Here is a 26,565-nt window from a genome sequence, read left to right on the forward strand (position 1 = left end):
GAGGAGCAGAATGGTAAACGAGCAGAACACCACATCAAAACGTTTTATAAGATGGAGATTATCTGTACCTACTGAAGGCAGTTGGGAAAGATCAAGGCTAGAGATAAAAAATAGAGTGGCAGAGGGCAGGTGTACAAACTGGCTTTAAAGAGGAAACAGGTACTTACTTTCTAAGAATTAAGTATATGAGGCTGTACAGCTGATGAGAGGACTAGGGCATGGTGAATTATGGTGAATTATGCTCTGTGAATAGGGAAGAATTGGCTAGATAAGGTCGTGAGGACAAAAGAATGTGCTAACTTTTCCAAAGTTAAATGACCTAGTTGAAGACAGAGGATTTGTAGAGAGTAAGAATTACAGGATTTTATTTCCTTCTACGTGATGTAAGGGACAGATACTCTAAAAGGTCTCTAAATTCAGACTGGGAACAAAGACCGTAGAATCAAGAAGGGCTGTCAAGTTATTGTTAACAAGTCGAAGTAGGTCATTAGCATGAATGTTAAATTTACTAGAGAGTAACATGGAAAGGGAATCTTCTAAAAAGGTGAAATCCATCCTGTGAGGCACTAATCATTTAGGAAAAATAACAGTCATCTGACACTGACAAGGCTTTCCAGGTGGCTCAGAGGTACAGAATCTTCTGATGTGAGAGAAGCTGCATTTTAAGGGAAAAACATACCCAAAAAAAGGGACAAAAGTTTTCAAGAAAAAAACACAACAGAAAATGGAAATAGAGGAAAGAGCAAGATTCTTCTGGATAAGACCAGGCCACATAGGAAGCTTTAGCTAAGGGAGACAGGAGTGGTAGGAACAAGAGAAAAGAAAGCAAGGAAGGTGGTTAGTGCTAAAAATGATAGACAAGGATTCAAAGTCCAGACAACACTGGAATCAAGTTCATACAGGTGCTTGCGAGGACTGGAATGGGGGAATCTTGGGACTCAAAATATAAAAAATATTTAAAAACAGCAAATATGACAACATAAAGTACATTTGACTGAAAAATTAATTCCCAAATATTGAGAAGTGTCTCCATGATCTTTTCTACAAACTTCTACTAATTTCTATTCAATGACAATTTATTCCAGAGCAAAATGTAACACAGCAACAAGTCCAGACAAGACCTGGATTTAACAGTACTTTTGAAAAGAGTTGATATGTTGTTACAGAGGGATTAACTGAACTTCTACTCAGAGACAAATAGTGATCACCCTCCTTCACTGTCCTGAAACCATCTGTCCATTCTAACAAAACCATTTCATTTAAAATAAATGAAATGCAAAAACAGTGTAGAATTCAAGAAAATGATGCACTGATTTATAAATAATATTCACATATACACAAACTGACAGTACAACAAAGAATATTCAAAGTACCTACATCAACCAGGAGATCTGGGTCTATGCTGAACTGTCTTCCTGACAGCATGGCTTGGAAGTCCTCTAAACTGCAATCAATACTGTCAAGATAATCCAACAGCTCAACCCTAAGGAAAAGATATTAAAAAAAAAAAAATCAAATATAGGTTTCCTGGCTTTTATGTTTCTAATCACACTGAAAACTTGCTAGGCAAAATATTCCTAGCAACTGCTGAATCCTTACCAATTCTTAACCTTAAGAGATCCTATTCAGAACTTAGGATTCAAAAATTCAGTTAATTGAGAACCTATAGCCTTTATATAAAACTTTAGTTTTTAAAGAAAAAAATTCTGCAATAACACAGTCTGACTTTATCTTTTTCCTCTGTATTATAAATTATAAAATGTTTCACCTCTTATTACTGGTCTTTGCTACTAACTTCTTGTTTTCTTATACTATAAATAAGCTCCTTAATATGAGACTGTGTTATTCCATAGTCCTGACAAAAACATAAATACACAAAAACACACACACTTTGAAGACATTCAAAAACAAGTATTTCATTAAATAAATCTAATAAAATGACAAGAAAATCCCAAGACTGCTCTTGGATTAATTAAAGCTTTCTCAAAATAACATTTGCAGAGTTCAGTCCAGACCAAAATAGAAGGTTGACTACCTGGGTTCATAACCTGAAAGTAAAATCATTCAAAGCGAAAAAGAACATGTGAAGTAAAAAAGAATGCAAATAAATTTAAACAGCATCCAGATGAGTACTCACTTTCCTAAAAGATTGATGTTATCATTTAAAATGGAATCCATCATGGTCACGGGATCTTCTGTGGTCAGACTAGATGAGCCATTTAGCTGGACGGCACTAGACATGAGAGGGCTGGAGCCATCACTGTCTGAGCTTAGGGGTTCTCTGGCTGGCTCACTTTGATCTCCACTCTGGATGACAGGTGCATATTCATCCTCATTGTCATCTTCAACAATGACAATATCAGGGTACTGGCTACAGCTAGATTAGCAATGTGAGAAATAACCAATTGCATTTTCAGACTATTTCAATAAATTCACCCTATCCAGTCATTCTCTAGGGAAACTCTCCCCCTATCCCCGGCAAAGCACCTGACAAAAGGTTTAATTTTCTTGAGTGTGTAATTTAATGACAAATATTGATACTTCATACAATGTAAGAGAACAAAGACTCAACTAAAGGTCTTAAACTCCAAACCTTAAAAATGAGAATTCTCATTACTTTTTGCTGAGAGTCTTTTCACTGGAAGGAGGGAGGTACTTGGTCGAATAATTTGGCTTAATTTTTCAGTTCAACAATTAAAATATGGGTGACATATTAGTTCATCAAAGAATAATGTAGTTTTAAATTTAGATCTGTTAAGAAAAGTATTATTTTCATAAATGTTACTTCACAATCTCCTTACTTGGAGGGATCAGATATAACATCCTCATTAGTTTCTGGAATAACTGGGATATTTTCTTCATCTGCATTATCATCAGTAACGTCATAAATGATGATATCATCTGAAATCCGCTCCCTTGACTTTAAACCTTCAGTCCTACTGTGTGGAACCTAAAAAAATCAGGTAGAAAATATATCAGAAAACAAATTATTTTGACTACCAAACAACATATCATTTAAAAAATGGTACCTGGGCTTTGAGATACAATGGTAAGCAAAACATATTTTCTCTGCCCTTATGGGACTTATACACTAAATTGGTATTAGAAGTACCAATTCACAAAGATGTCAAGTGTATTATCTGCATGCTACTTAACTATTTCTTTCACTGTAAGGGACCGTAAAGATGATATACCTCAGAATGTTTCTAAGAAAAGATCTTCAAATTTTAAAGTATTTCTTATACCCAAAGAGTTAAAAAGCTTAGGACGTCAGAAATCTCAAGCATAACCAGACGGCCACTGGGCTGATGGAAATTATATCATCTTCAGCTACTCTCGTTAGACACGTTTTATTCTGACTCATTAGATGGTTTCTTTAACAGGGAAAAAAAAACCACTTCAACTATCCTACAGCTAGATGTCAGTCTGGCTTTTTAGCAATGATTTGTTTGTTTAAATTCAGCTACAGAGATATTCAGACCATAAGTACATTAATAAAAAAGCATTCATTTTTTCAGAGCAAACTTTAGTAATCATTATAATGCAAAATTATATCAATTTCAGCACTAGATAATAGGGAAGCATAAAATATAAATAAAATTAAATAATGAAATCTTCATTCATTTACAGTAATCTTAAATCATAAAAACAGGTATCACTGATTATTTAGAAACACTGGGAAGAGGAACCAGATGTCTGGGTGACTCTAACTTGCCTGAGAACAAAAATCTCAACACCCTAATAATAAATCTAAAACAGTATTCAGAATTCTAGGACTTTAAAGTTACAAGGATAATCAGATATTAATAAGTCTGGATTCAACTAATCTTCAACTGGGTATAAGTTTGATAATTTATCCAGAGAGTTTGTAATAAAAATTAAAGTAAACAAAAATATATTTTGCAGTTGCTATACTAAAGGAGTCTAGTCTGTGTATATTTATAGTAAAAGCTGGAAAAAACTTAAAATAACCAATGGACAAGTACATAATTACATTATCATAATATTCAATTAATCCCACAGAGTAGTTAAGATGAACTAAATCTCTATGTTTAATAAATCACAAAAGACCAAGTGAAAAAAGCCACACTGCAAATGGATATGTACAAAATAATATTTGTATAAAGTTTACACATATACAGGCTTTCCTTGGTGGCTCAGATGGTGAAGAATATGCCTGCAACTACAATGCAGGAGACTCGGGTTTGGTCCCTGGGTCGGGAAGATCCCCTGGAGAAGGAAAGGACAACGTAGTCCAGTATTCTTGTCTGGGACAGAGGAACCTAGAGAGCTACAGTCCATTGGGTCACAAGAGTTGGACACGACTAAGCAGACTTTCACAACAGAGGTATACAACCTAATACCAAATACTGTTCATGGATTCACACATCAAGAAGTCATGGGAATAATAAATACTAACTCAAGATAGTTGATTCATCGCTGGATGAGAGGCGAAAGAAAAACGAACTTGGAAATAGGCAGAGATAACTGTATGTATAACAGTTTATTTCTTAAAATAATCTAAATAATAAAAAAAAGTCACGATTTTTAAAAGCTGGAGGATGAGCAGTTAAGATTATTCAGTAAACTTTTTTAAATGCATGAGATACAGCTGTATAAAATTTAGTTTGAGATAATAAATAGAAAACAGAATTTGAAAAATTACTTTATGATGATGATTATCAGCTGGTTCTTTTACTATGTGCTGAAACAAATTCTTCTTTTGGGCTCCATTAGTGTTCAGAAGTAGAGGCCTGAAAATCAGAGGATATATATGAAGTTTGGTGAAGCAAACATACAAGGAGTTTAGGTTGCTTCTAATAATTTACCCACATATAAACACATTCACTTTAGCAATGAATAAAAAATTTCAATAAGGGTCAAAGAAATTATTGAAAAAGATTACATCTTAAGAATAGAAACTGGGGGATGAGTGTGTCTAGGACTTTTATTTCTCCATTCTTCTGTACTATCTGTTATAATAAACATAATAAATTGCTCTCCCCAAATACACTTCATTGTGACTGAACTACATAACTCTTTACAGTACTTACATAGTTTAAAAAAAAAAAAAAGGTAGTATCACAAAAAATTAGTAGAAGCAGTTATTTTCACAGCATAAGTTGTAAGGATAAACAAGGTCTGCTAAAATCCTCAGCCTTACAAGATAATCTTTTTAATCTTTTTCTCCTACTCCTATTCCTTTGTCCACTGTTTTTCTTGTTTTAATTGTGACAAATGTAGTTATTCATATTTATGGGTATTACAACCCATCGTCAATACACAGGTTTTTAAAGACCCTTATGAATGGATTAAACATGAGATAAAAATTTAAACAAGTAAAAATTTTTTGTTTTCTTCGGCATGTATCCTCTTTTTACAGTTTCTCTCATGAGGTCTTCTAATACTACAATAATTTGCTAATGTAAATGAAAAATGAATTCTTTATCAACCATATGTACGTAAAATGACCATTCAGGCTATCCTGATCTCTCAAAAACAGCAAGATGACAACGGTAGAAACAACGCCACTCTTGAAATGTTTAAAGATAATAAACTAGAGAGGACCATTCATCTGGGACAACAGGCATATTAAGCAAATAAAGGCCATTCACGATTAAACTCTAACATGTTTGGTTGTCTACAGATAGGTGAAAATGAATTATCAAAAAAACTTACCTTTTACGTTTTAAACTCACAAGTTGGTTATTCTGAACCAATGTAACAATAAACTGGACAATCTAAAAGGAAAATACAGGAAATATCCCATCATAGATTCCTAATTCTTCCATCTACATTACAAGTCTTATAAAATTAATTCAGGTACTATATGTCCTCTATTCTTAGTCACATAAGCTTTCACATTTAATAACACTTTAAATTTGGATGCATCTTATAATGATACTTAAAAAAAAAAAACCAGTTTCCAGGGAGAATAACCTGTGATAAAGTTGCTGCTACTTAAGATATAAAGGTACCCCTGGTGGCTCAGATGGTAAAGTGTCTGCCTACAATGCGGGAGACCCGGGTTCAACCCCTGGGTCGGAAGATCTCCTGGAGAAGGAAATGGCAACCCACTCCAGTATTCTTGCCTGGAAAATCCCATGGACGGAAGAGCCTGGTAGTACAGTCCATGGGGTCGGAAAGAGTCGGACACAACGGAGCAACTTCACTTTCACTTTCAGGACATCCATCTTCCCATATATATCTATATCTAGCTTCCTCCCCTGCCATCCACCTATCTATCTCTCCGATATTCAGTTCAATTATTTGTCTTGGTGGTAAGTACTAAGCATGCCTGGATATAGATCCTTACTTTAAAAATTCTTTCAAGAAGATTATGATGCAAAAAAGAAAACTGATGTTTGACAGATATTTTTCTTATACCGGCTAACACAATTAGGAACAAAAGAGATTGCCAACTCTCTCAGATCATAATGTTTCCAAATTATAAAAGTTATTGGCTAATTCTAGAAAATTACTGAGACACTGAACATCTGTCAAAGCTTCCAGATGACAATCACAGGAAGCTGATCTTCAGTCTCATTAAATTTAGAAAAAACTATTAAACAGATCCAGACATACAATCAATTTTTTATATTTTATGACAGTGTTTCTTAAAATATGGTCCATGGACCAGCAGCATTGGCCTAGGAGCTTTTTAGACATTGAAATTATCTATCCTACTCCAGAAATGCTCTAAAATTCTGAGGATACGGTCCAGCGATGTGTGTTGTTCACTAGCAAGAGCTCCAGGTGATATGATGTGAATGTGAGAATCACTGGTTCAGGGTATGCCTTGGAACTGTACTGCCTAAAGGAGTTAAAGTAAACTATGAAAATCAGTATATCACTGAGATGCTATGAACAAAGCATCAGTATATCACCGAGATGCTATGAATAAAGCTATGAATAAAGACTGACAACCATCTAGAACCTTTGCAGAAGAGTTCCTTGCACAAGCTTATAAAATATAATTACATTAAAGAGAATTGACAATTGAAAACACATAATGTATAGCTTTAATATTGAACACTCTCCCCCAAATGAGGCTACTAAATAGCTTGCCTTACAATCAATATTAACTTTTCCACAGAGAAAATACAAATATTTTAACTGAAGAGTTAGACAGCATTAGTCTATGATGCTTTCGAACTGTGGTGTCTACAGATAAGTCAAAATGAATATTTATTTAAAGGACTGACGCTGAAGCTAAAGCTCCAATACTTTAGCCACCTGATGTGAAGAGCAGACTCAGTGGAAAGCCTCTGATGCTGGGAAAGATTGAAGGCAGGAGAAGAAGGGGGCGACAGAGGATGAGACGGTTGGACAGCATCACCAATTCAATGGACACGAACCTGAGCAAATTCCGGGAGACAGTGAGGCACAGGGGAGCCTGGCATGATGTCCCCTTGGCATGGGGGTCACGAAGAATGGGACACAACTTAGTGACTTAACAACAGAGTCTATGCAAAGAAGGTTAGCCACTAAATTTACTTGTTTAAAAGGAAATGCTGACAGCTGATGAAAAGACAACATTTAACCTTAAAGATATGTATGAAACAGTTTAATTATTTTCGTTAATTTATAAAAAACTGTTAGGGAAAATTCCAAAAGCATTAGTTAGCGGAATTTATAAGAACATGAAATGCTGGTTAAATTTCTCCTGAAATCTGTTGTAAGCTTCAGCTCTCTTTTGACACTTTGGCACTATGTTGTACAGAGTCTGTTTCCTGAAGAAGATGAGGCATTTAACATTTATATCACTGGACTTCTGTACCTGACAAGTTCTCTAACAGATACCTCCAATATATTATTCCAGTTAATCCAAGGCTAAAGAGGAAATGGCAGAGTTAGAAACAAATTCCAGGAATAGGGAAAAAATTATCAGCAATCTATCATGCATATGGAAACTTCCTAACCCCAATAAAACACATAGGTTCAAACTCAAATTTGAGGAGACAGAATGTTTGCTTTCATGAAAAAAATGAAATACTAAGTATTTTACCAACTATTCTTGCTTTCAAGGAAAAAACAACAACAAATTATGAAGTATTATATGAGTTAACATTTAACCGAAACATTATTTTGTACTGTGTATCTGAAAAAGATACACAAATTTTTTTTTAAAATAAAGCACAGGTTAAGATACATCTATCATTTAAAATTAGGTATTCCTAAATAGGACTTCAGGTTGGAATCAACTATGGAAATTTTAAAAATACATGTACTTGGACTAAACAATAAAAACTGAATCTTACATTCAACCTTCCCCTGAAACTTATTTTTAAAAATCAGTGTATCTATTTTGACTATAGGCCAAAGGGTGCAGCTACCATTCATCTCTGTATTCTAAACCTCTCCACTACATCCAGATCCTTTCAGTCATACTCCTATTTTTAGCTAATGGCCTCTGAGTAGGAACAAACTGAAGCTCTCCCACCCTCCCTCCCCCCATAAAACCTGTTGCTTAAACTTAAGAGTACAGTTTACTCATGAGCAAAAAATAGCTGCCTTAATTACTTTTATGTTTTACCTCTTATTAACATATGAAAGCTGATATGAGAAGATTAAATCACAAGGACACAATGCAGCAAGGAGATTTTCAGTTCCCCCAGTAATTTTCAGCTCAGATACTAAAATTTAGGATTTATAGTACACCACTACCTTAACTGCCTTTCTGCACAGGCTAATAATGACATACTTTGATAACTAATTTTTTTGTTTGGTTGCTTTGAAAATATTCATCATTTATCTTTCATGACCGTATCTTTGCCTTTTAGAGTAAAAAACAGTAAAACAAAACCAAAAAATTTGACTCAGTCTTTTATATGTTAAAAAATTAGTAGTGTATTAACTATGTTCCTAAGAATGAAGTATATTAAAGCTGTCATATCAGGCAAAAGATCTTACTAAAAGCTAAAGAAACATTAGCTGGAAGTATAGTATGATTATATTTAGCTAATGAGAAATTTTTTTTATTCAAAAGAACATGTAACACTTGGCTTGACTTCATAGTTTTACTTCTGTGTACTCAATATATATAAGAAACTAAGATCAATCACTGACTATTCAACAGAGGGTTTTTTGAGGGTCAAAAATGATACTCATTAAATTCAGATTATAGTCAGAGAAAAACACTCACCTTTCGAATAACTTGTTGCTGTTGTGCATGTTTTGCTCGTAATTCAGACACCTCCTTCCAAAGGGACTCATTCTCACTGTTATCATTCATCAAAAATAAAAATTTTAAAAATTCAGTCAGAAAAGCCAGATCTCAATATCTTTAATTAAGAACACCAGAAAAATGAACTAGTTTTTACTATGTATCTTCGTTAGAGTAGGAAAATTTTGGTTCAATTACACAGAATGGCAACTAACCTTGACACAACGCAGAATCTTTACTTTGTTAACAGTAGTACCCTGTACTCGTGGCAATACATATATTAAAAAACTAAGACACACACCTACATCCATAAAATAGGCCATTTACTCCTCTGACAATCTGGTAAATTATTTCTTGTTTTAAAAATTAACTTTTCAAATATGGTTACCATGAGAATTCGGGACTTGTGCTTAGGAAACAATTCTTAAAAAAAAGTGACATTTACTCAACACTTGTTATGCCAGGCACTATTCTAAACATTTTATGTGTATTACTTAAACTTTTCTAAAATCTGTCAAGAAAAGAATCATCTCTTTTTTTATAGGTGAGAAGACTGAGACTCAGCTAATTAAGAAGACTTACTCAAGATCATACAGACAATTTGCTAAGTGTTGATTACCAAGATCAATGATCAGTGATTACTATCAAGACTATAAAACAGTCTAAAGATCTGTCTCAAATACAATCATATGAATGTTTGGGTTTTTTAAAGCATATTAAAAATGTGTTCTGTTTTGTTTGTTTTAATGCATACCCGAATAATGACAGAGATTTTCCAGGTGACGCTGTGGTAAAGCATCTGCCTGCAATCCAGGAGACGCAAGAGACAGAGGTTCAATCCCTGGGTCGGGAAGATCCCCAGGAGAAGGAAATGGCAACCTACTCTAGTATTCTTGCTTGGAAAATTCCATGGACAGAGGAGCCTGGTGGGGCTACTCCCATGGGGTTGCAAAGTGTCAGATACAAGCAAGCACACACACACACACACAAATACATTACAAACCAATTACATGTCCAGTAGCAATAGCTTTATTTTTTCCCTCACTCATCATCTTCTATGGAAACTGCAGTTATTAAATGTTAATAGCAATGATAATTTTGAGTAAGACATGAAGAATTCATCTAATAAATGCTTTAATTTTTGCTCTTTTGTTAATTAACTTCCACAAAAGCAATCTTCCTCAATCCAGACTACTACAAAAGATACTGAATTTAAACACTGAAGTATAGAAAACAAGATTTTAATACTTACTGAATAATAACTGTACTTTCTCTGACTCAGAAATATAAATATACTGTCATTTGCCTACTAAAGATAAGTAGGAGAATGGTTACCATGAAGATTTACAGGATAAATTTGGGATCCCAAGCCTTAAAAGCTAAACCTGAGATTCAAGGAACTGAGTCAAAGGACACTTTAGTAGACACAAGATATGCACAGTAAACCAACATAAGAGTTTAAATAAAACATGCAGAATGAGTAAGCTTAAAATTAATGCTTATTCACAAAGGGACTCAAAGTTCAAGGTTACTCTCAATGAAAATACTTAAGAATAGCTAAACTAATGACCCATGTTACAAATGGGAGAGACAATACATAAAATAACTGCTCTTTAAGACCTTGGTGCCTATTTACATTGAGAAGAATTCTAGCTACTTACTAAGAACAGAAATATAGGTCTACTTTATATACAAGTTGTTAATGTGGCATTAGAATAATGGTGCCAAAAATTCCAGTTAAAAAAAATTTTTTTTTTCTGTAGATAGAAAGTATGACTATGACCTTCTCAAGTCTATGTAAAGTATCAAGTAGGGCAAGTCTCTTGTGACCTTTTCCCCCTATTTTTTGTGTCCTACTTTTTCCTAAAAGATAGGCCACACTGAAAATGTCTTAAGAAATTTCTATAGAAGAAAGGACAGGCGACATATGTAGTTTTTATGGCTTGTGGTCCTCACATGTGCATGAACAAATGAAAGTCAACCTAAACAGAATTATAATTTCCTACACCAACTTAATGATCTATTATTTCATCACTAAGACTGTGCATCAAATTGTTTTGATTGCCCAAGTTTATATATATATTCTTTTCACCACCATTATGAAAACATAATATTGGGGTAAAGTCTATGGCTACCAATAAAAATAGAGGGAATTAATACTTTAAAAAAATGGTTTTTGATCTTGGCTTCAACAACATAATCTAGTTACCTAAAGAACCAACCTCCAAACCTCAACACACACACACACACACACACACACACACACACACTCTCTCTCTCTCTCTCTCTCTCTCTCTCTCTCTCTCTCTCTCTGTCAAACACCAACCCCTGTTATGATGATTATATTTGGAAATACTTTACCTTTTTAATTCAGAAAGCCTGGACTCAATTGTTTCTTGTTTTATTTGAACCTTTTGAGCACTACTTATAATTTTTGTTAAATCTTCCTGACGAATTTTATTTTCTTCTGGTTTTGAAGATGAAACCTTTCAAAAAGTAAATGTAGGAAATTAAACAAATACTAAACACTGTGGTTATAACTCAAAGTTTTCTTGTTATAAACGGTTTTGTAGCCTGTCAAGAAGGTAGGATCCAGTTCCAAAAGCCCAGGAAAATAACAGCATTCATGGCTCAAAGAGAGGATGAGGAATAATCTATTTATTTATTTTCAATGTGGAAAGTTTCCACGAACAGAAGCAACTTAAGGGCTTTTTTTTTTTTTTTAAATTTCCTTCTGCCAAATTTCCTGTAATTCCCCCAAGCCTCTTTATTATCACATTCCACTTTTAATTAAATTTACACAGAATAGCTGCACACTAAGGCCATGTTTTTTCCTGGTTCACTACACTTTTATCCCCACCTCCCTTTGTGGATTTAGTCAAAATATCTCATTTCAGCAAAAGATATCACACATTCAAAAATGTTATTATTAAATACCTACTATATATATGGGACTTAACCTTGGGCACAGGATATTAAGCAGTGAATTACAGAAAAAGGCCCTCTAAGCAGCTGACTTTCTAGTAGGAATGTATGTTTTTTAAGCTAAATTATAAGGAGTGAGCCATCATAATACAGTTGACTCAAGTCAGAATGTAAATATTTCCTTCCCTCTAAAAAAGTATTTAAAGACTGAGCCCTGTACAGCTGAACACAGAGGAAAAATCAGAAAATACACAGAGGGCATACTTAAAGCATTATTAGGCTAAATTGTCCCCAACAAAATCTGTCTATTTCAGTACATTTTTACTTTCAACAAATGAAATATGTCTTGACCAAGTATAATACACATTAATGCCCTAATTAAATCATGTTAACAATAACTCACCTTCCTTTTAATGTTCTCCAGTAAATCATCCTGGCCTTGTTTGAAGTAAGGATGTTGAAATTCAACAGGACCATCTCGTTCCTGCTTCACAATTCCAGAATCAATATGTACTACTTTACGAAAACCATCTGAAATACATTCAAAATTCAGGTAAGTTAAACAGACAAAAGTAAAAAACTTAAAAATTAATGGTGCTTCTATGAATAAATTTTCCTTTATCATCCCAATGGGAGGAAAATGGTTTAATCAGTGACTGATGACAGTACTCCAATTAAACTGCTGTTCTTACTTACACATATTCAATTGCCTCACAAAGCTTGCCATGTTATTGTGCTTGAAGTATTTGGGAAGAATTTCTTTTGCAAATCTTTGTTCATCCAAAACCAGAAAACTCTGGCCATTCTGAAAAAATTTGAAAATATCAATGTTAAGATCCTCCAAAAGTAGGTGACACACATCAACCTCACAACTCAGCAGCCCTTCCATACACCTCAGACCATCATTCTGTTTCTGTTCAGCAACAGAAACAAAATGAAATGAAGTTCTAAATTTCAATTAAGCTCCAAACTGCAACGGAGCATTTTGATGTCAATCTCAGAAGTTTAGGAGTACATCTCAAATCAAAAAATGCATCAGACTCTATAGCTAAATATTAAAAAGACTTCCTTCATCTATATAAAAACAGAAAGAAATACATTACGTAGCCAGTATAATTACTTAACACTGTTTTAAAGTCAATGGAATTAAGACAAAGATGAGATAGATGCCATATTTTATTGGTTAAACATAATTATATCTTTATACAATCAAAGGAAAATCCACAGGAGAATTCAGCAGGGTATCTGGCTACTAATTAATACATTAACAACAAAAGGGTCAGATGAGAAATTACAGAAACAATCTCATTCACCTTTGTATCAAAAACAATGAAACATCAAGGAATGAATCTATCTAAGGAAACAAAAGCCTGCACTCCAAAGGCTGTAAGACAATGATGAAAGAAATCGAAGATTACACAGATGAAAAGATATACCACGTTCTTGGATTCGAAGAATCAATACTGTCAAAATGACCACAGGACCCAAGGCAATCTACAGATTCAATGCAATCCCTATCTAATCACCAATGGTGTTAGTCACAGAATTAAAACAAAACAAAACAAAACAAAATAAAATCTTAAAATTTATATGGAGACATTGAAGACTCTGAACAGCCAAAGCAATATTGAGAAAGAAAAACGGAGCTACAGGAAATCAGGCTCCCAGATTTCAGGCCATAATACAAAGCTACAGTCATCAAAACAGCATGGTACTGGCACAAAAACAGAAATATAGATCAATGGACAAAATAAAAACCCCAGAAATAAAACAATGAACCTATAGTCAATCTACAACACAGAAAGCAGGATTATACAGCAGAGAAAAGACAGTTTCTTCAATGGTGCTGGAAAAACTGGACAGCTACATGTAAAAAAATGAAACAAACATTCTTTAATATCATACACAAAAATAAATTCAAAATGGATTAGAGACATAAATGTAAGGCTGGATACTATAAAACTCGACATAAATCAAAACAATATATTTTTTGAGCCCTCTCCTAGAGTAATGGAAATATTAAGTTGATGAAAAAGCTAACTGTGGTTTCAGACTATGAATTTTAAATCATTATAACTAGATTCAAACACATCTTTAATCAAAATATTAACCATTACAAGATTACAATCAACACATTTTTGCCAACAAGAAATAAGTTTATTCCTGCAGCATAAAAAACCATGCTTCACAACTGGCATTTTCTGCCTCCTGCTGGCTGTGGGAGTGTTTTCCCAGCAAAAAGTTGTTGAGATGCTTGAAGAAGTAGTAGTCAGTTGGCAAGAGGTCAGGTAAATATGGAGGATGAGGCAAAACTTCATAGCCCAATTTGTTCAACTTTTGAAGTGCTGGTTGTGTGATGTGTGGTCAGGCGTGATCCTGGAGAAGAACTAGGCCCATTCTGTTGACCAATGCCAGCTGCAGGCATTGCAGTGTTCCGTGCATTGCATCAATTTGCTGAGCACACTTCTCAGATGTAATGGTTTCGCCAGGATGCAAAAAGCTGTAGTGGATTAGATGGGCAGTAGACCACCAAACAGTAACCATGACCTTTTTTAGGTGCAAGTTTGGCTATGAGAAGGATTTTGGAGCTTCTTCTGGTTGTTGTATATAAACCACCTTTTGTTGCACCTCATAATCCAATCAAGAAATGGTTCACTGTTGTTGCTTAGGATGAAGGACAAAAATACTTTAAAATGATTTTTTTGATTTGTGGTCAGCTCATGAAGCACCCATTTATTGGCCTTTCTCACCATTCCAATTTGTTTCAAATGCTGAATGACCACATAGATGATCGATGTGGAGTCCTTAGACAATTTCTTGTGTGGCTATAAGAGGATCAACTTTGGTGACGGCTCTCAATTGGTCACTGTCAACTTCCAATGGCCAGCCACTACGCTCCTCACCTTCAAAGCTCTTGTCTCCTTTACAAAAGTTCTTGAACCACCACTGCACCGTATGTGTGTGTGTGTTAGTTGCTTAGCTGTGTCCGACTCTGCAACTCCAAAGACCGCAGCCCATCAGTCCCCTCCATCCATGGGATTCTCCAGGCAAGAACACTGGAGTGGGTTGCCATTTTCTTCTCCAAAAGAATTATATAAAGAAAGAAAGTGAAGTCGCTCAGTCGTGTCTGACTCTTTACGACCCCATGGACTGTAGCCTACCAGGCTCCCCCATCCATGGAATTTTGCAGGCAAGAGTACTGGAGTGGGTTGCCATTTCCTTTGTTAGCAGTTCCTAGGCCAAATGTGTTGTTTATGTTGTGAGCTGTCTCTGCTGCTTTATGACACATTCTGAACTTGAATTAAAAAATTGCTCAAATTTGCTTTTTGTCTAACAGCATTTCTAGAGCCTAAAATAAATATAAAATAAATAGCAAGTAATATTCACTGCAGCACTATTTACAATAGCTAAGATATGGAAACAACCTAAATGTCCGTAACAAATTAATGGATAAAGATGTGGTACCTATATAAAATGGCTATTACTTAGCCATTGAAACAATGAAATAACACCATTTGCAGCAACATGGATGGACCTGGAGATTACTATACTAAGTAAGTCAGACAAGGAAAGATAAATACTATATGATACCACTTATATGCGGGATCTAAAAAAAAAAATGGTACAATGAACTTATTTGTAAAACAGAAGCAAACTCACAAACTTAAGAAGATGAATTTACGGTTATGGGGTAAGAGGGAGGAACAGATTGGGATTTGGGGATTGACATGCACACACTACTATATTAAAAATAGATAAGCAACAAGAACTTACTGAATAGGGCAAGGAACTATACTCAATATTACATAACAACCTAAATGGGAAAAGAATCTGAAGAAGAATGCATGTGTGTGCTTAGTTGCTCAGTGTCCAACTCTTTGAAACCCCATGGACTGTAGCCCACCAGGCTCCCCTGTCCATGGCATTCTCCAGGCAAGAATCCTGGAGTGGGTTGCCATTCCCTTCTCCAGAGGATCTTCCCCACCCAGGGATCAAATGTGGGTCTTTATGCACTGCAGGCAGATCTTTACCATCTGAGTCAATGTAACAACCTAAATGGGAAAAAAATCTGAACAATACATACGTGTATGACTGAATCACTTTCTGTACACCTGAAACTAACAGGACATTGTTAATCAACTATGTTCTAATTTAAAATAAAAATTAAAAATAAAATAAAATCACTAGTGTTTTTCTATATAAAAATAAACAATTTGAAACTTCCTCCTAAATAACCAAAAACAGTATGGTACTGGCATAAAGACAGACTGACCAATGAAAGAGAATAAAGAGCCTAGAAATAAACCCTCATATATACATACAGCCCAAAAATTTCTGACGAGGGTGCCAAGATAATTCAACAGAGAAAGAGCCTTTTCAACAAACATCATCAGTAAAACTAGATCCTCACATGCAAAATAATAAAGCTGACTCCTCACCTTATACCACATATAAAAATCAACTCAAAACAGATCAAAGGCTTAAACATGACAGCTAAAAGGCTACAAAATCTTAAGAAAAGACACAAGAGAACACAAGAGGGAAAAGCTTCATGACAATGTATCTGGTAATAATTTCTTAGGTAACACCAAAAGCACAGGGACCAAAAGCAAAAACAGACAAATGGGGCTATTTCAAACTTACAAGCTTCTATGTAAAGAACACTATTAAGAGAGTGAAAGGACAACCCACAAAATCAGAAAAATGATTTGCAAATCATGTATCTGACAAGAGTTTAATATCTATAACAATTATTTTTTAAAAAAACTCCTATAACTCAACAACAAAAAATAAACTACCTGATTAGGAATGGGCAAGGACTTGAATGGGCTTCCCTGGTGGCTCAGAGGTAAAAAATCCACCTGCCAATGCAAGACACTTGGGTTCAATCCTTGAGTCAGGAAGACCCCCCTGGAGAAGGAAATGGCAACCCACTAAAACATTTCTGCCTGGGAAATCCCATGAACCAGAAGAGCCTGGTGGGCTACAGTCCATGGACACGACGAGTTGAACATGACTTAGCCACTAAACAACAACAACAAACGACTTGAATAGACACTGTTTTCAAAAAATATATACAAATGGCCAATAAACACAGAAAAGATGCCTAGCATCACTCATCATCAGGGAAATAAAAACCAAAGCCACAACGCAATACCATTTCATTCATTAGAATGGCTATTAAAAAAATACAAAAACCTAGAAAATAATTGTCGGTGAGGATGTGGAGAAACTGGAACCCTTGTGTACTTCTAGTGGGAATATAAAATAGTGCAGCCACTGTGGAAACCAGTATGGTGGTTCCTCAAAAAAATTAAACATTTTTTGTTGATATTAATGACCAATATATCCAGAAGAATTAAAAGCAGGGACTCAAAAAAGGTACTTGTACACGTATGTTCATAGTAGCATTATTCACAATGGTCAAAAGGTAGAAGAAACCCAAATGTCCACTGACAGACGAACAGATTAACAAAATGTGGTACCCACATACATTGTACAATGGACTATCATTCATCTTTAAAAAGGACACAAGCCACAATGTGAATGAACCTGAAGACACTATGCTGAGTTAAACTGGTCACAAGAGGACAAATACTGTATCATTCCACTTACCTCAGGTATCTGGAGTACTCAATTTCACAGAGACAGAAAGAAGAATGGTTACCAGGGGCTAAGAAGGAGGGTATTAGAAATTATTATCCAATGAGTACAAAGTTTCAGTCTGGGAAAACGAAAAACATTATGGAAATGGATGGTAGTGATGATCACATAACCGGTGAATATACTTAATGTCACTGAACTGTACATTTAAAAATGGTAAAAATGGTTACAAATGATAAAAATGGTTAATTTTAAACTAAAATGGAATAAAGATTCCAACAGTATAAAAATTCAAGAATTTAAAAATAAATTTTAAAAATACACAAGACTGGGACTTCTGTGGTGGTCCAGTGGTTAGGAATTCACCTTGCGATTCAGTGGATGGATCCCAAGACAGGGAACTAAGATCCCCCATGCCAAGAAGCAAATAAGCCCACATGTGTCAACTACTGGGCCCTCATGCCACAACTACAGAATCTGTACCACAAAGAGAGATCCCAAGGCTGCAACTAAGACCCAACACAGCCAAATAAATAAATACTTCAAAACAAAACAAAACAAAACAAAAAACACCACAGGACCTTTAAGAAAAAATTACAGAGGTTCAAATAGTGTTATAAAGATGTCAAGTCTCCTTAAGTTAACCAATACATTAAATTCTGTCTCAATTTTAAAAAAAGTTTTGGAGACAAGATGAAGAGGTGCTACCATGACCAAACACTAGGCACTAAAGTTCAATTCATAGACAATTATGTAACAAATAGGCAAGAAAATACTGAAAACAATGGAGAGAGAGAGATGTTAATCCTATCCTACACAGATAATAGAATTATAGTGTTTACAAAATTTGATACCAAAGATGGATACTAAAGTTGGAACAGCTGAATGGACAGATTAGAGAGAACAGAAGCAGCAACAAATCTGAGAATTTGGTAAGTAATAATTAAGGGTAGCATTCAAACCAGGAAGAAAAATTAGGAGGAAAAGGACTAGTTAATAAACTTTCCATTTGGAAGGAAAAAAAACAGAAGCTCACTGATAATTGAAAGCCACCTCACTTTTTATAACCAAGCTTCTGAAAGTACCATAAAAAAAATAAAATAAAATAAAAACCCAGAAGTCATAAAGGTAAAAATTTAAAAATTTATTCACGGAGACTGCTAGCTGCCTACCCTACCTTCAGATTTCTCTACTTTCTCATTTTTAAAACTAAAATTGTATATATTTAAGATGTACATGAGTGGGCTTCCCTGGTGGCTCAATGGTAAAGAATCCACCTGCCAATGCAGGAGACACGGGTTCAATCCCCTGTAGGAAATGGCAACCAACTCCAGTACTCTTGTCTGGAGAATCCCATGGACAGAGAAGTCTGGTGGGCTACAGTCCATGGGATCGCAAAAGAGTCAGGCATGATTTAGCAAGGTGTATATGATGATCTGACATATATTCTCACACATGGTGAAATAACTATTACAGCCAAGCTAATTCACCAACCTGAAAAGCTTCTGCACGGCAAAGAATAATCAACAGAATAAGATGGCAACTTAATGGAATGAGTGGAAATATTTACAAATACATATCTGATAAAAGGTTAATACACAAAACATAAAAAAGAACTCTCACAACACTAAAAAGAAACACCCAATTAAAAAACAGGCGAAGATTTTGATCATACATTTTTCCAAAGAAGACATACAAAAGGGCAGCAAGTATGTGGAAGATACTCAAAATCACTGATGAGCAGGCTTCCCACGTTAGTGGTAAAGAACCCATCTGCCAATGCAGGAGATGTAAGTAACATGGGTTTGATCCCTGGGTCAGGAAAATCCCCTGAAGGACGGTATCACAACCCACTCCAGTATTCTTGCCTAGAGAATCCCATGGACAGAGAAGCCTGATGGGTTACAGTCCACAGACTCACAAAGAGTCAGACATGACTGAAGCAACTTAGCACACACTGATTATCGGGGAAATGCAAATCAAAACCACAATGAGGTATTACCCTATACTTCTCAGGATTGTTGTTGTTATTGTTCAGTCGCTCAGTCATGTTCAACTCTTTGCAACCCCGTGGACTGCAGCACGCCAGGCCTCCCTATACATCACCATCTCCCAGAGTTTGCTCAACTCATGTCCAATGAGTTGGTGACGCCATCCAACCATCTCATCTTCTGTCATCCCCTTATCCTCCCGCCCTCAATCTTTCTCAGCAGCAGGGTCTTTTCCAATGAGCTGGCTCTTCTCATCAGATGATCAAACTTAGCGGAGCTTCAGCATCAGCCCTTCCAGTGAATATTCAGGGTCGATTTCCTTTAGGACTAACTGGTTTGATCTCCTTGCAGTCCAAGGGACTCTCCAGAGTCCTCTCCAGCACCACAGTCTGAAGGCATCAATTCTTCAGCGCTTAGCCTTTTTCATTGTCCAGCACTCACATCCATACATGACTACCGGAAAAACCATAGCTTTCACTATACAGACCTTTGAAAGCAAAGTAATACCTCTGCTTTTAAATATGCTGTCTAGGTTTGTCATTGTTTTTCTTCCATGGAGCAAGAGTCTTTTAATTTCAAGGCTGCAGTCACTATCCACAGTAATTTTGGAGTCCAAGAAAATAAAGTCTGTCACTGTTTCCATTGTTTCCCCATCTATTTGCCAGATGTCATGATCTTCATCTTTTGAATGTTGAGAGTTTTAAGCCAGCTTTTTCACTCTCCTCTTTCACCTTCATCAACAGGATCTTTAATTCCTCTTTGCTTTCTGCCATAAAAGTGGTATCTGCATATCTGAGGTTATTGATATTTCTCTCCACAATCTTGATTCTAACTTGTACTTCATCCAGCCCAGCATTTCACATGAGGTACTGTGCATATATGTTAAATAAGCAAGGTGACAACATACAGCCTTGATGTATTCCTTTCTAAATTTGGAGCCAGTCCATTGTTTCATGTCCAGTTATAACTGTTCTTTCTTGACCTGCATACAGGTTCTCAGGAGGCAGGTCAGGTGGTCTAGTAGTCCCATCTCTAAGAATTTTCCACAGTCTGTTGTGATATACACTTGTCAGAATGGCTACTACTAAAAAAAGATTAAAAAAAAAAAACAAGTGTTGGTGAGAAATGTAGAGAAAACAGAGCACTTGTGCACTGTTGGTGGGTATGTAAATTGGTAATGTCATTATGGAAAATGGTACTATATATTTCGTAGTACCAGAAGTACTATATGATCCAGGGGCCCTTTCTGAGTATACACCAAAAGGAAATGAAATCAGTATGTTTAAGAGAGATGTGTGCTCCTGTGTTCACTGCAGCATTACTCACAATAACCTCACAAAACAACCTAAGTGTCCATCAAAGGAAGAATGGATAAAGAAACTGTGATATATATATATATATATATATATATATATATATATATATATATATATATATATCTGCAACACCACAGTTCAAAAGTATCAATTCTTCAGCGCTCAGCTTTCTTCACAGTCCAACTCTCACATCCATACATGACCACTGGAAAAACCATAGCCTTGACTAGACGGACCTTAGTTGGCAAAGTAATGTCTCTGCTTTTCAATATGCTATCTAGGTTGGTGAAAACTTTTCTTCCAAGGAGTAAGCGTCTTTTAATATCATGGCTGCAGTCACCATCTGCAGTGATTTTGGAGCCCCCCCCAAAATAAAGTCTGACACTGTTTCCACTGTTTCCCCATCTATTTCCCATGAGTGATGGGACCAGATGCCATGATCTTCGTTTTCTGAATGTGGAGCTTTAAGCTTTAAGCTTTAACTTTTTCACTCTCCACTTTCATCAAGAAGCTTTTTAGTTCCTTTTCACTTTCTGCCATAAGGGTGGTGTCATCTGCGCATCTGAGGTTATTGATTCTCCCAGCAATCTTAACTCCAGCTTGTGCTTCTTCCAGCCCACTGTTTCTCATGATGTACTCTGCATAGAAGTTAAATAAGCAGGATGACAATATACAGCCTTGATGTACTCCTTTTCCTATTTGGAACCAGTCTGTTGTTCCATGTCCAGTTTTAACTGTTGCTTCCTGACCTGCATATAGGTTCCTCAAGAGGCAGGTCAGGTGCTCTGGTATTCCCATCTCTTTCAGAATTTTCCACAGTTTATTGTGATCCACACAGTCAAAGGCTTTGACATAGTCAATAAAGCAGAAATAGATGTTTTTCTGGAACTCTCTTGCTTTTTCCATGATCCAGCAGATGTTGGCAATTCGATCTCTGGTTCCTCTGCCTTTTCTAAAACCAGCTTGAACATCTGGAAGTTCAAGGTTCACGTACTGCTGAAGCCTGGCTTGGAGAATTTTGAGCATTACTCTACTAGCGTGTGAGATGAGTGCAATTGTGCAGTAGTTTGAGCATTCTTTGGCATTGCTTTTCTTTGGGATTGGAATGAAAACTGACCTTTTCCAGTCCTGTGGCCACTGCTGAGTTTTCCAAATTTGCTGGCATATTGGGTGCAGCACTTTCACAGCATCATCTTTCAGGATTTGAAACAGCTCAACTGGAATTCCATTATCTCCACTTGCTTTGTCCGTAGTGATGCTTTCTAAGGCCCACTTGACTTCACATTCCAGGATGTCTGGCTCTAGATGAGTGATCACACCATCGTGATTATCTTGGTCTTGAAGATCATTTTTGTACAGTTCTTCTGTGTATTCTTGCCACCTCTTCTTAATATCTTCTGCTTCTGTTAGATCCATACCATTTCTGTCCTTTATTGAGCCCATCTTTGCGTGGCTCTGTTACTCAGTTCAGTTTAGTCGCTCAGTTGCGTCCGACTCTTTGCAACCCCATGAATCGCAGCACACCAGGCCTCCCTGTCCATCACCAACTCCCGAAGTTCACTCAGACTCACGTCCATCGAGTCAGTGATGCCATCCAGCCATCTCGTCCTCTGTCGTCCCCTTCTCCTCCTGCCCCCAATCCCTCCCAGCATCAGAGTCTTTTCCAGTGAGTCAACTCTTCATATGAGGTGGCCAAAGTACTGGAGTTTCAGCTTTAGCATCATTCCTTCCAAAGAAATCCCAGGACTGATCTCCTTCAGAATGGACTGGTTGGATCTCCTTGCAGTCCAAGGGACTCTCAAGAGTCTTCTCCAACACCAGTTCAAAACCATCAATTCTTCAGCACTCAGCTTTCTTCACAGTCCAACTCTCACATCCATACATGACCACAGGAAAAACCATAGCCTTACTAGACGGACCTTAGTTGGCAAAGTAATGTCTCTTTAGGAAGTAGCTATTAAAATTTTAAAGTGCATTCATCTTTCTCTGTCTTAAAAGGACTTTTCTCTACCTTTGACTTCTTCTTAACCACCCCATCTGTCTTTTTATTCACTACTTAAAACTTCCTTCTCCAATTCAGGCCCAGATACTTACTCTCACTAAAAACTGCTTTCAGTTTTTCTCAGTTTACTGAAACTTTTTTCTAAAATGTCAAACATCAAGTTCAATACCCTCTTTTCAGTTCTCAACTTCCTACACCTCTCTGTAGCATTTCATTTGGCACTACAGACACTCCCCTCCTTAAATGCTCTGCTCTTATGGCTTTGAAATTATACATTGGGTTTCCTGTCTCTCATATTTCATTTGTCTTCCATCTGTCTAGAGGAAGTGTTTTTTTTTAGGTTTCTATCTTTTATCATGATACCTTTATACTCTTTCCTTAAGCAATCTCAGCCACACCAGTGTATCTAATTACTAACCTTATTACGTATAATAATTATCACATCTATGCCTCTGCCCCTGAACCATATCAAATTTCCCCCTTGAATTATCAATCGTTAACATTTATACACCATGTTCAACATTTATACATCACGTTCTTCAACTTACTGAGTTACAGAACTCAATATTCTTTAAAATTGAGACAATGTTCTCAACCTACTGTCTATTTCAAATCTATCATCCCATTCCCCCAACATCAACTTTTTCCTGTATTTTTCATCCTGGCATGCCCTGTGCCCTCGAAATTACTCAATTAATTTTGTTATCAATACCAATATGGTAAATTAAAACCCCTCAATTGTAACAGCTAATAATTTAAAGAATAAAACTGTCATATTCAGACGCCTATGGATATCTTACAGAATCCAAATCAGTAAAACAATTAGCTCACTGTTTTATTATCAATATATAAACGTTACTTGTATTTCTAATTACCAGCGATAGTTCAATTTATTTTAAATAAATTGAATATAAAATACCTATACTTTATTTTTAGCTTTATTTAGATGTATTATAAATGATATTATGAAATATCTATTATATATTATCTATTATGTTATATTGAGAAGGAAATGCCAACCCACTCCAGTACTCTTGCCTGGAAAATCCCATGGACAGAGGAGCGTGGTAGGCTGCTATAGTCCATGGGGCCGCAAAGAGTCGGACACAACTGAGCGACTTCACTCACTCATTATGTTATATGTTATCTATACCTATTAGTATATATAATTATATATCATAAAATATCTATATTTTGAGTATAAAACATCTATAAAGTCTAACTATGATGTACAAGACCTAACTGCAAAAAACATTAAACTTTATTAAGCAATAAATGAATTTAGAAACACGCCCTGTTCATGGGAATACTCAATATCATAAATATATCTATTTTCCCTAATCTGATCTGTACTTCTCAGTATAATTTCAATTAAAACTCCTAATAGATTTTTTAAATAGAAGATGATTTTAAAACATATATGGAAGGGCAAGAGTAGTCAAGACACTCCTAAGACTAGGTTGCCCTCCCAAAAGCAAGACTTTTTACAGAGCTACAGTAAATAAGACATATGACATGGGAAATAGGATAAATTACCCAATGGAACCAAATAGAGAACTTAGACCCCCAAAACACAGTTTATCCACATATAATTTTGCTTGTAAGACAGGTAGCAACACAAATCACTAGAGGAAGAAGAAACTATTCAATAAGGGGGTTAGAACTACTAAATATTTATGTGGAAAACAATGAAATGGATCAAACAAAAATCAATTCCAGGTGAATTAAAGATTTAGGTACAAGATGCAAACCTTTAAAACTTTCAGAAAGAAAAAAAAAGAGAGATGGAAAAGTATCTCTCTCTCTTTGGGGTAAGCAAAAACATCCTGAAAAAATGAAAACTGTGAACCACAGAAAGGCAGATATATCATACTAAAATTAAGAACTTATACTCATCAAGATAAAGGAAAAAAAAAAAGACAAGCCACACCCAGGAGAAGGCACAGGCAACACATACATTCAAAAAATACACAAGAATTACAAGAAATTTCTACAAATAATAATAGATAAACCATCCAATAGAAAAATGGTCAAACATTTCATACAACAGGAAACACAAGATGGTCAATAAATATGAAAAGATGTTTAAACACATTAATTATCAGGGAAATATAACCTTACTGAAATAATATTTTATACTCACTAGATAGGTAAAAATTCAGAAAAATTAGAATATCAAGTTTTGAAGAGACAAATTAATGGAAAATCTCATGCATGGCTCATAGGAGTACAAGATGATCTAACTTTGGAAAATAATTTGATCTTGAAGTTGAACATTTCATATCTTATTTTCCATAAATTCCACTCTTCAAACTACCTTAGAGAAATGTTTGCCTATATACACCAGAAGAGAGACATCACTATTCATTTCAGCATTTGAAATCATTGATCACCTCTTTCTTGAAACTATTTTCTTCCATTAACTGATATGACATCACCCCCTTGTGTTTCCTCCTTTCTGACCATTCCTTCTCCATCTCTTTTGCTGTTTTTTTTTTTTTTTTTTGGTCTTTATACTCCCTAAATATTGGAATACCCTATCTTTCAGTCCTTCGATCTTCATTTGTCTTGCTGAATGATCTCATCCAGTCCCATGGCTTTACCACCTGCATCCTCCAAACTCCACCTGGAATTGCCAGAGTTTTACATTATCTAAATAACCTATTCAACATTGCCACTCAAAGGTCTTGGAGTACAGTAGTCATTCATGTTGTTCTCCTTTCCAACACTGCAGTTCCCTACCTACTTTGAAATAAGGTGTGACCATATGACCGAGTATGGTCAGTAAAATGCAAGCAAAACAGAACTCTCTTAAGATAATACTAGTTATCTATTTGTAATCTCAAAGTTAACATGGCCAAAGAGAATCCCACCTGTACTTCTCCGAATCTTTCCACATCTCAGCAAATGGTGCCATCATCTATCCTTTGCTCAGACCATATATATGAGTCATTCTAATTCTTTTCTATCCCTCAACTCCAGACAAATTTATCAGTAAGTTCTGTGACTTTGCTTTTAACATAGATATTATATCCAAAAGTTTCTCACCACCTCCACTGCTATTATCCTAGTCTCAGCCACACTATTCTTGATACACAGAGGAAAACTATGTCTTCTATTTAGTTCCCTCATTTCCACCATGCCCTAAGGCCCTTTAACATCTGCTTCTGCCTACCTCTCTCTCCATGATATCTAAAGATGATCCAACCACATGTGCCTTCTGCAATTGTACGAACATGCCATGCCCAAGGTCTTTACATTTGCCATTCCCTTTTGTCTATCTGACCTATCTTTTCTAATCATTCAGATCTCTGCTCAAATGTCACCTCCCCAAAGAGGCTTTCCTCATCACTCTATTTAAAACAGAATAAATTCCAGTCATTTTACAGGTTAGTCATGAACTTACTGCTCTAAATTCATTCTTTAGTGTCTGCTCTACAAACATGGAGCTGAGTCTTAAGTCTCTTTATTTTTTGTCAAGATGTTAAACTTTGTCATAGAAGATACTATACAGATATTATAAGAGGAAGGGGCTTCCCCTCCTGGTTCCAGTGTGAACTT

At 35.7% G+C, this 26,565-nt stretch overlaps 1 protein-coding gene across 2 annotated transcripts in view; it reads right to left on the bottom strand.

Annotated features, from left to right (window-relative positions):
* The window catches only part of HSF2 (heat shock transcription factor 2), a 39,701-nt gene that overhangs the window by 7,496 nt on the left and 5,640 nt on the right, over window positions 1-26,565 (bottom strand). For both annotated transcript variants that reach the window (XM_069599053.1, XM_069599052.1), the window contains exons 2-10: window positions 12,788-12,896; window positions 12,495-12,622; window positions 11,528-11,652; window positions 9,146-9,221; window positions 5,680-5,741; window positions 4,667-4,754; window positions 2,802-2,950; window positions 2,138-2,377; window positions 1,378-1,483 (exon numbers count right to left, since the gene is read on the bottom strand). In XM_069599053.1, coding sequence (XP_069455154.1) covers window positions 1,378-1,483; window positions 2,138-2,377; window positions 2,802-2,950; window positions 4,667-4,754; window positions 5,680-5,741; window positions 9,146-9,221; window positions 11,528-11,652; window positions 12,495-12,622; window positions 12,788-12,896 — 1,083 coding nt within the window. The remainder of the gene's footprint in view (window positions 1-1,377; window positions 1,484-2,137; window positions 2,378-2,801; window positions 2,951-4,666; window positions 4,755-5,679; window positions 5,742-9,145; window positions 9,222-11,527; window positions 11,653-12,494; window positions 12,623-12,787; window positions 12,897-26,565) is intronic.

The sequence above is a fragment of the Ovis canadensis genome, chromosome 8, assembly GCF_042477335.2.
Source record: "Ovis canadensis isolate MfBH-ARS-UI-01 breed Bighorn chromosome 8, ARS-UI_OviCan_v2, whole genome shotgun sequence".
Classification (NCBI taxonomy): Eukaryota; Metazoa; Chordata; class Mammalia; order Artiodactyla; family Bovidae; genus Ovis; species Ovis canadensis.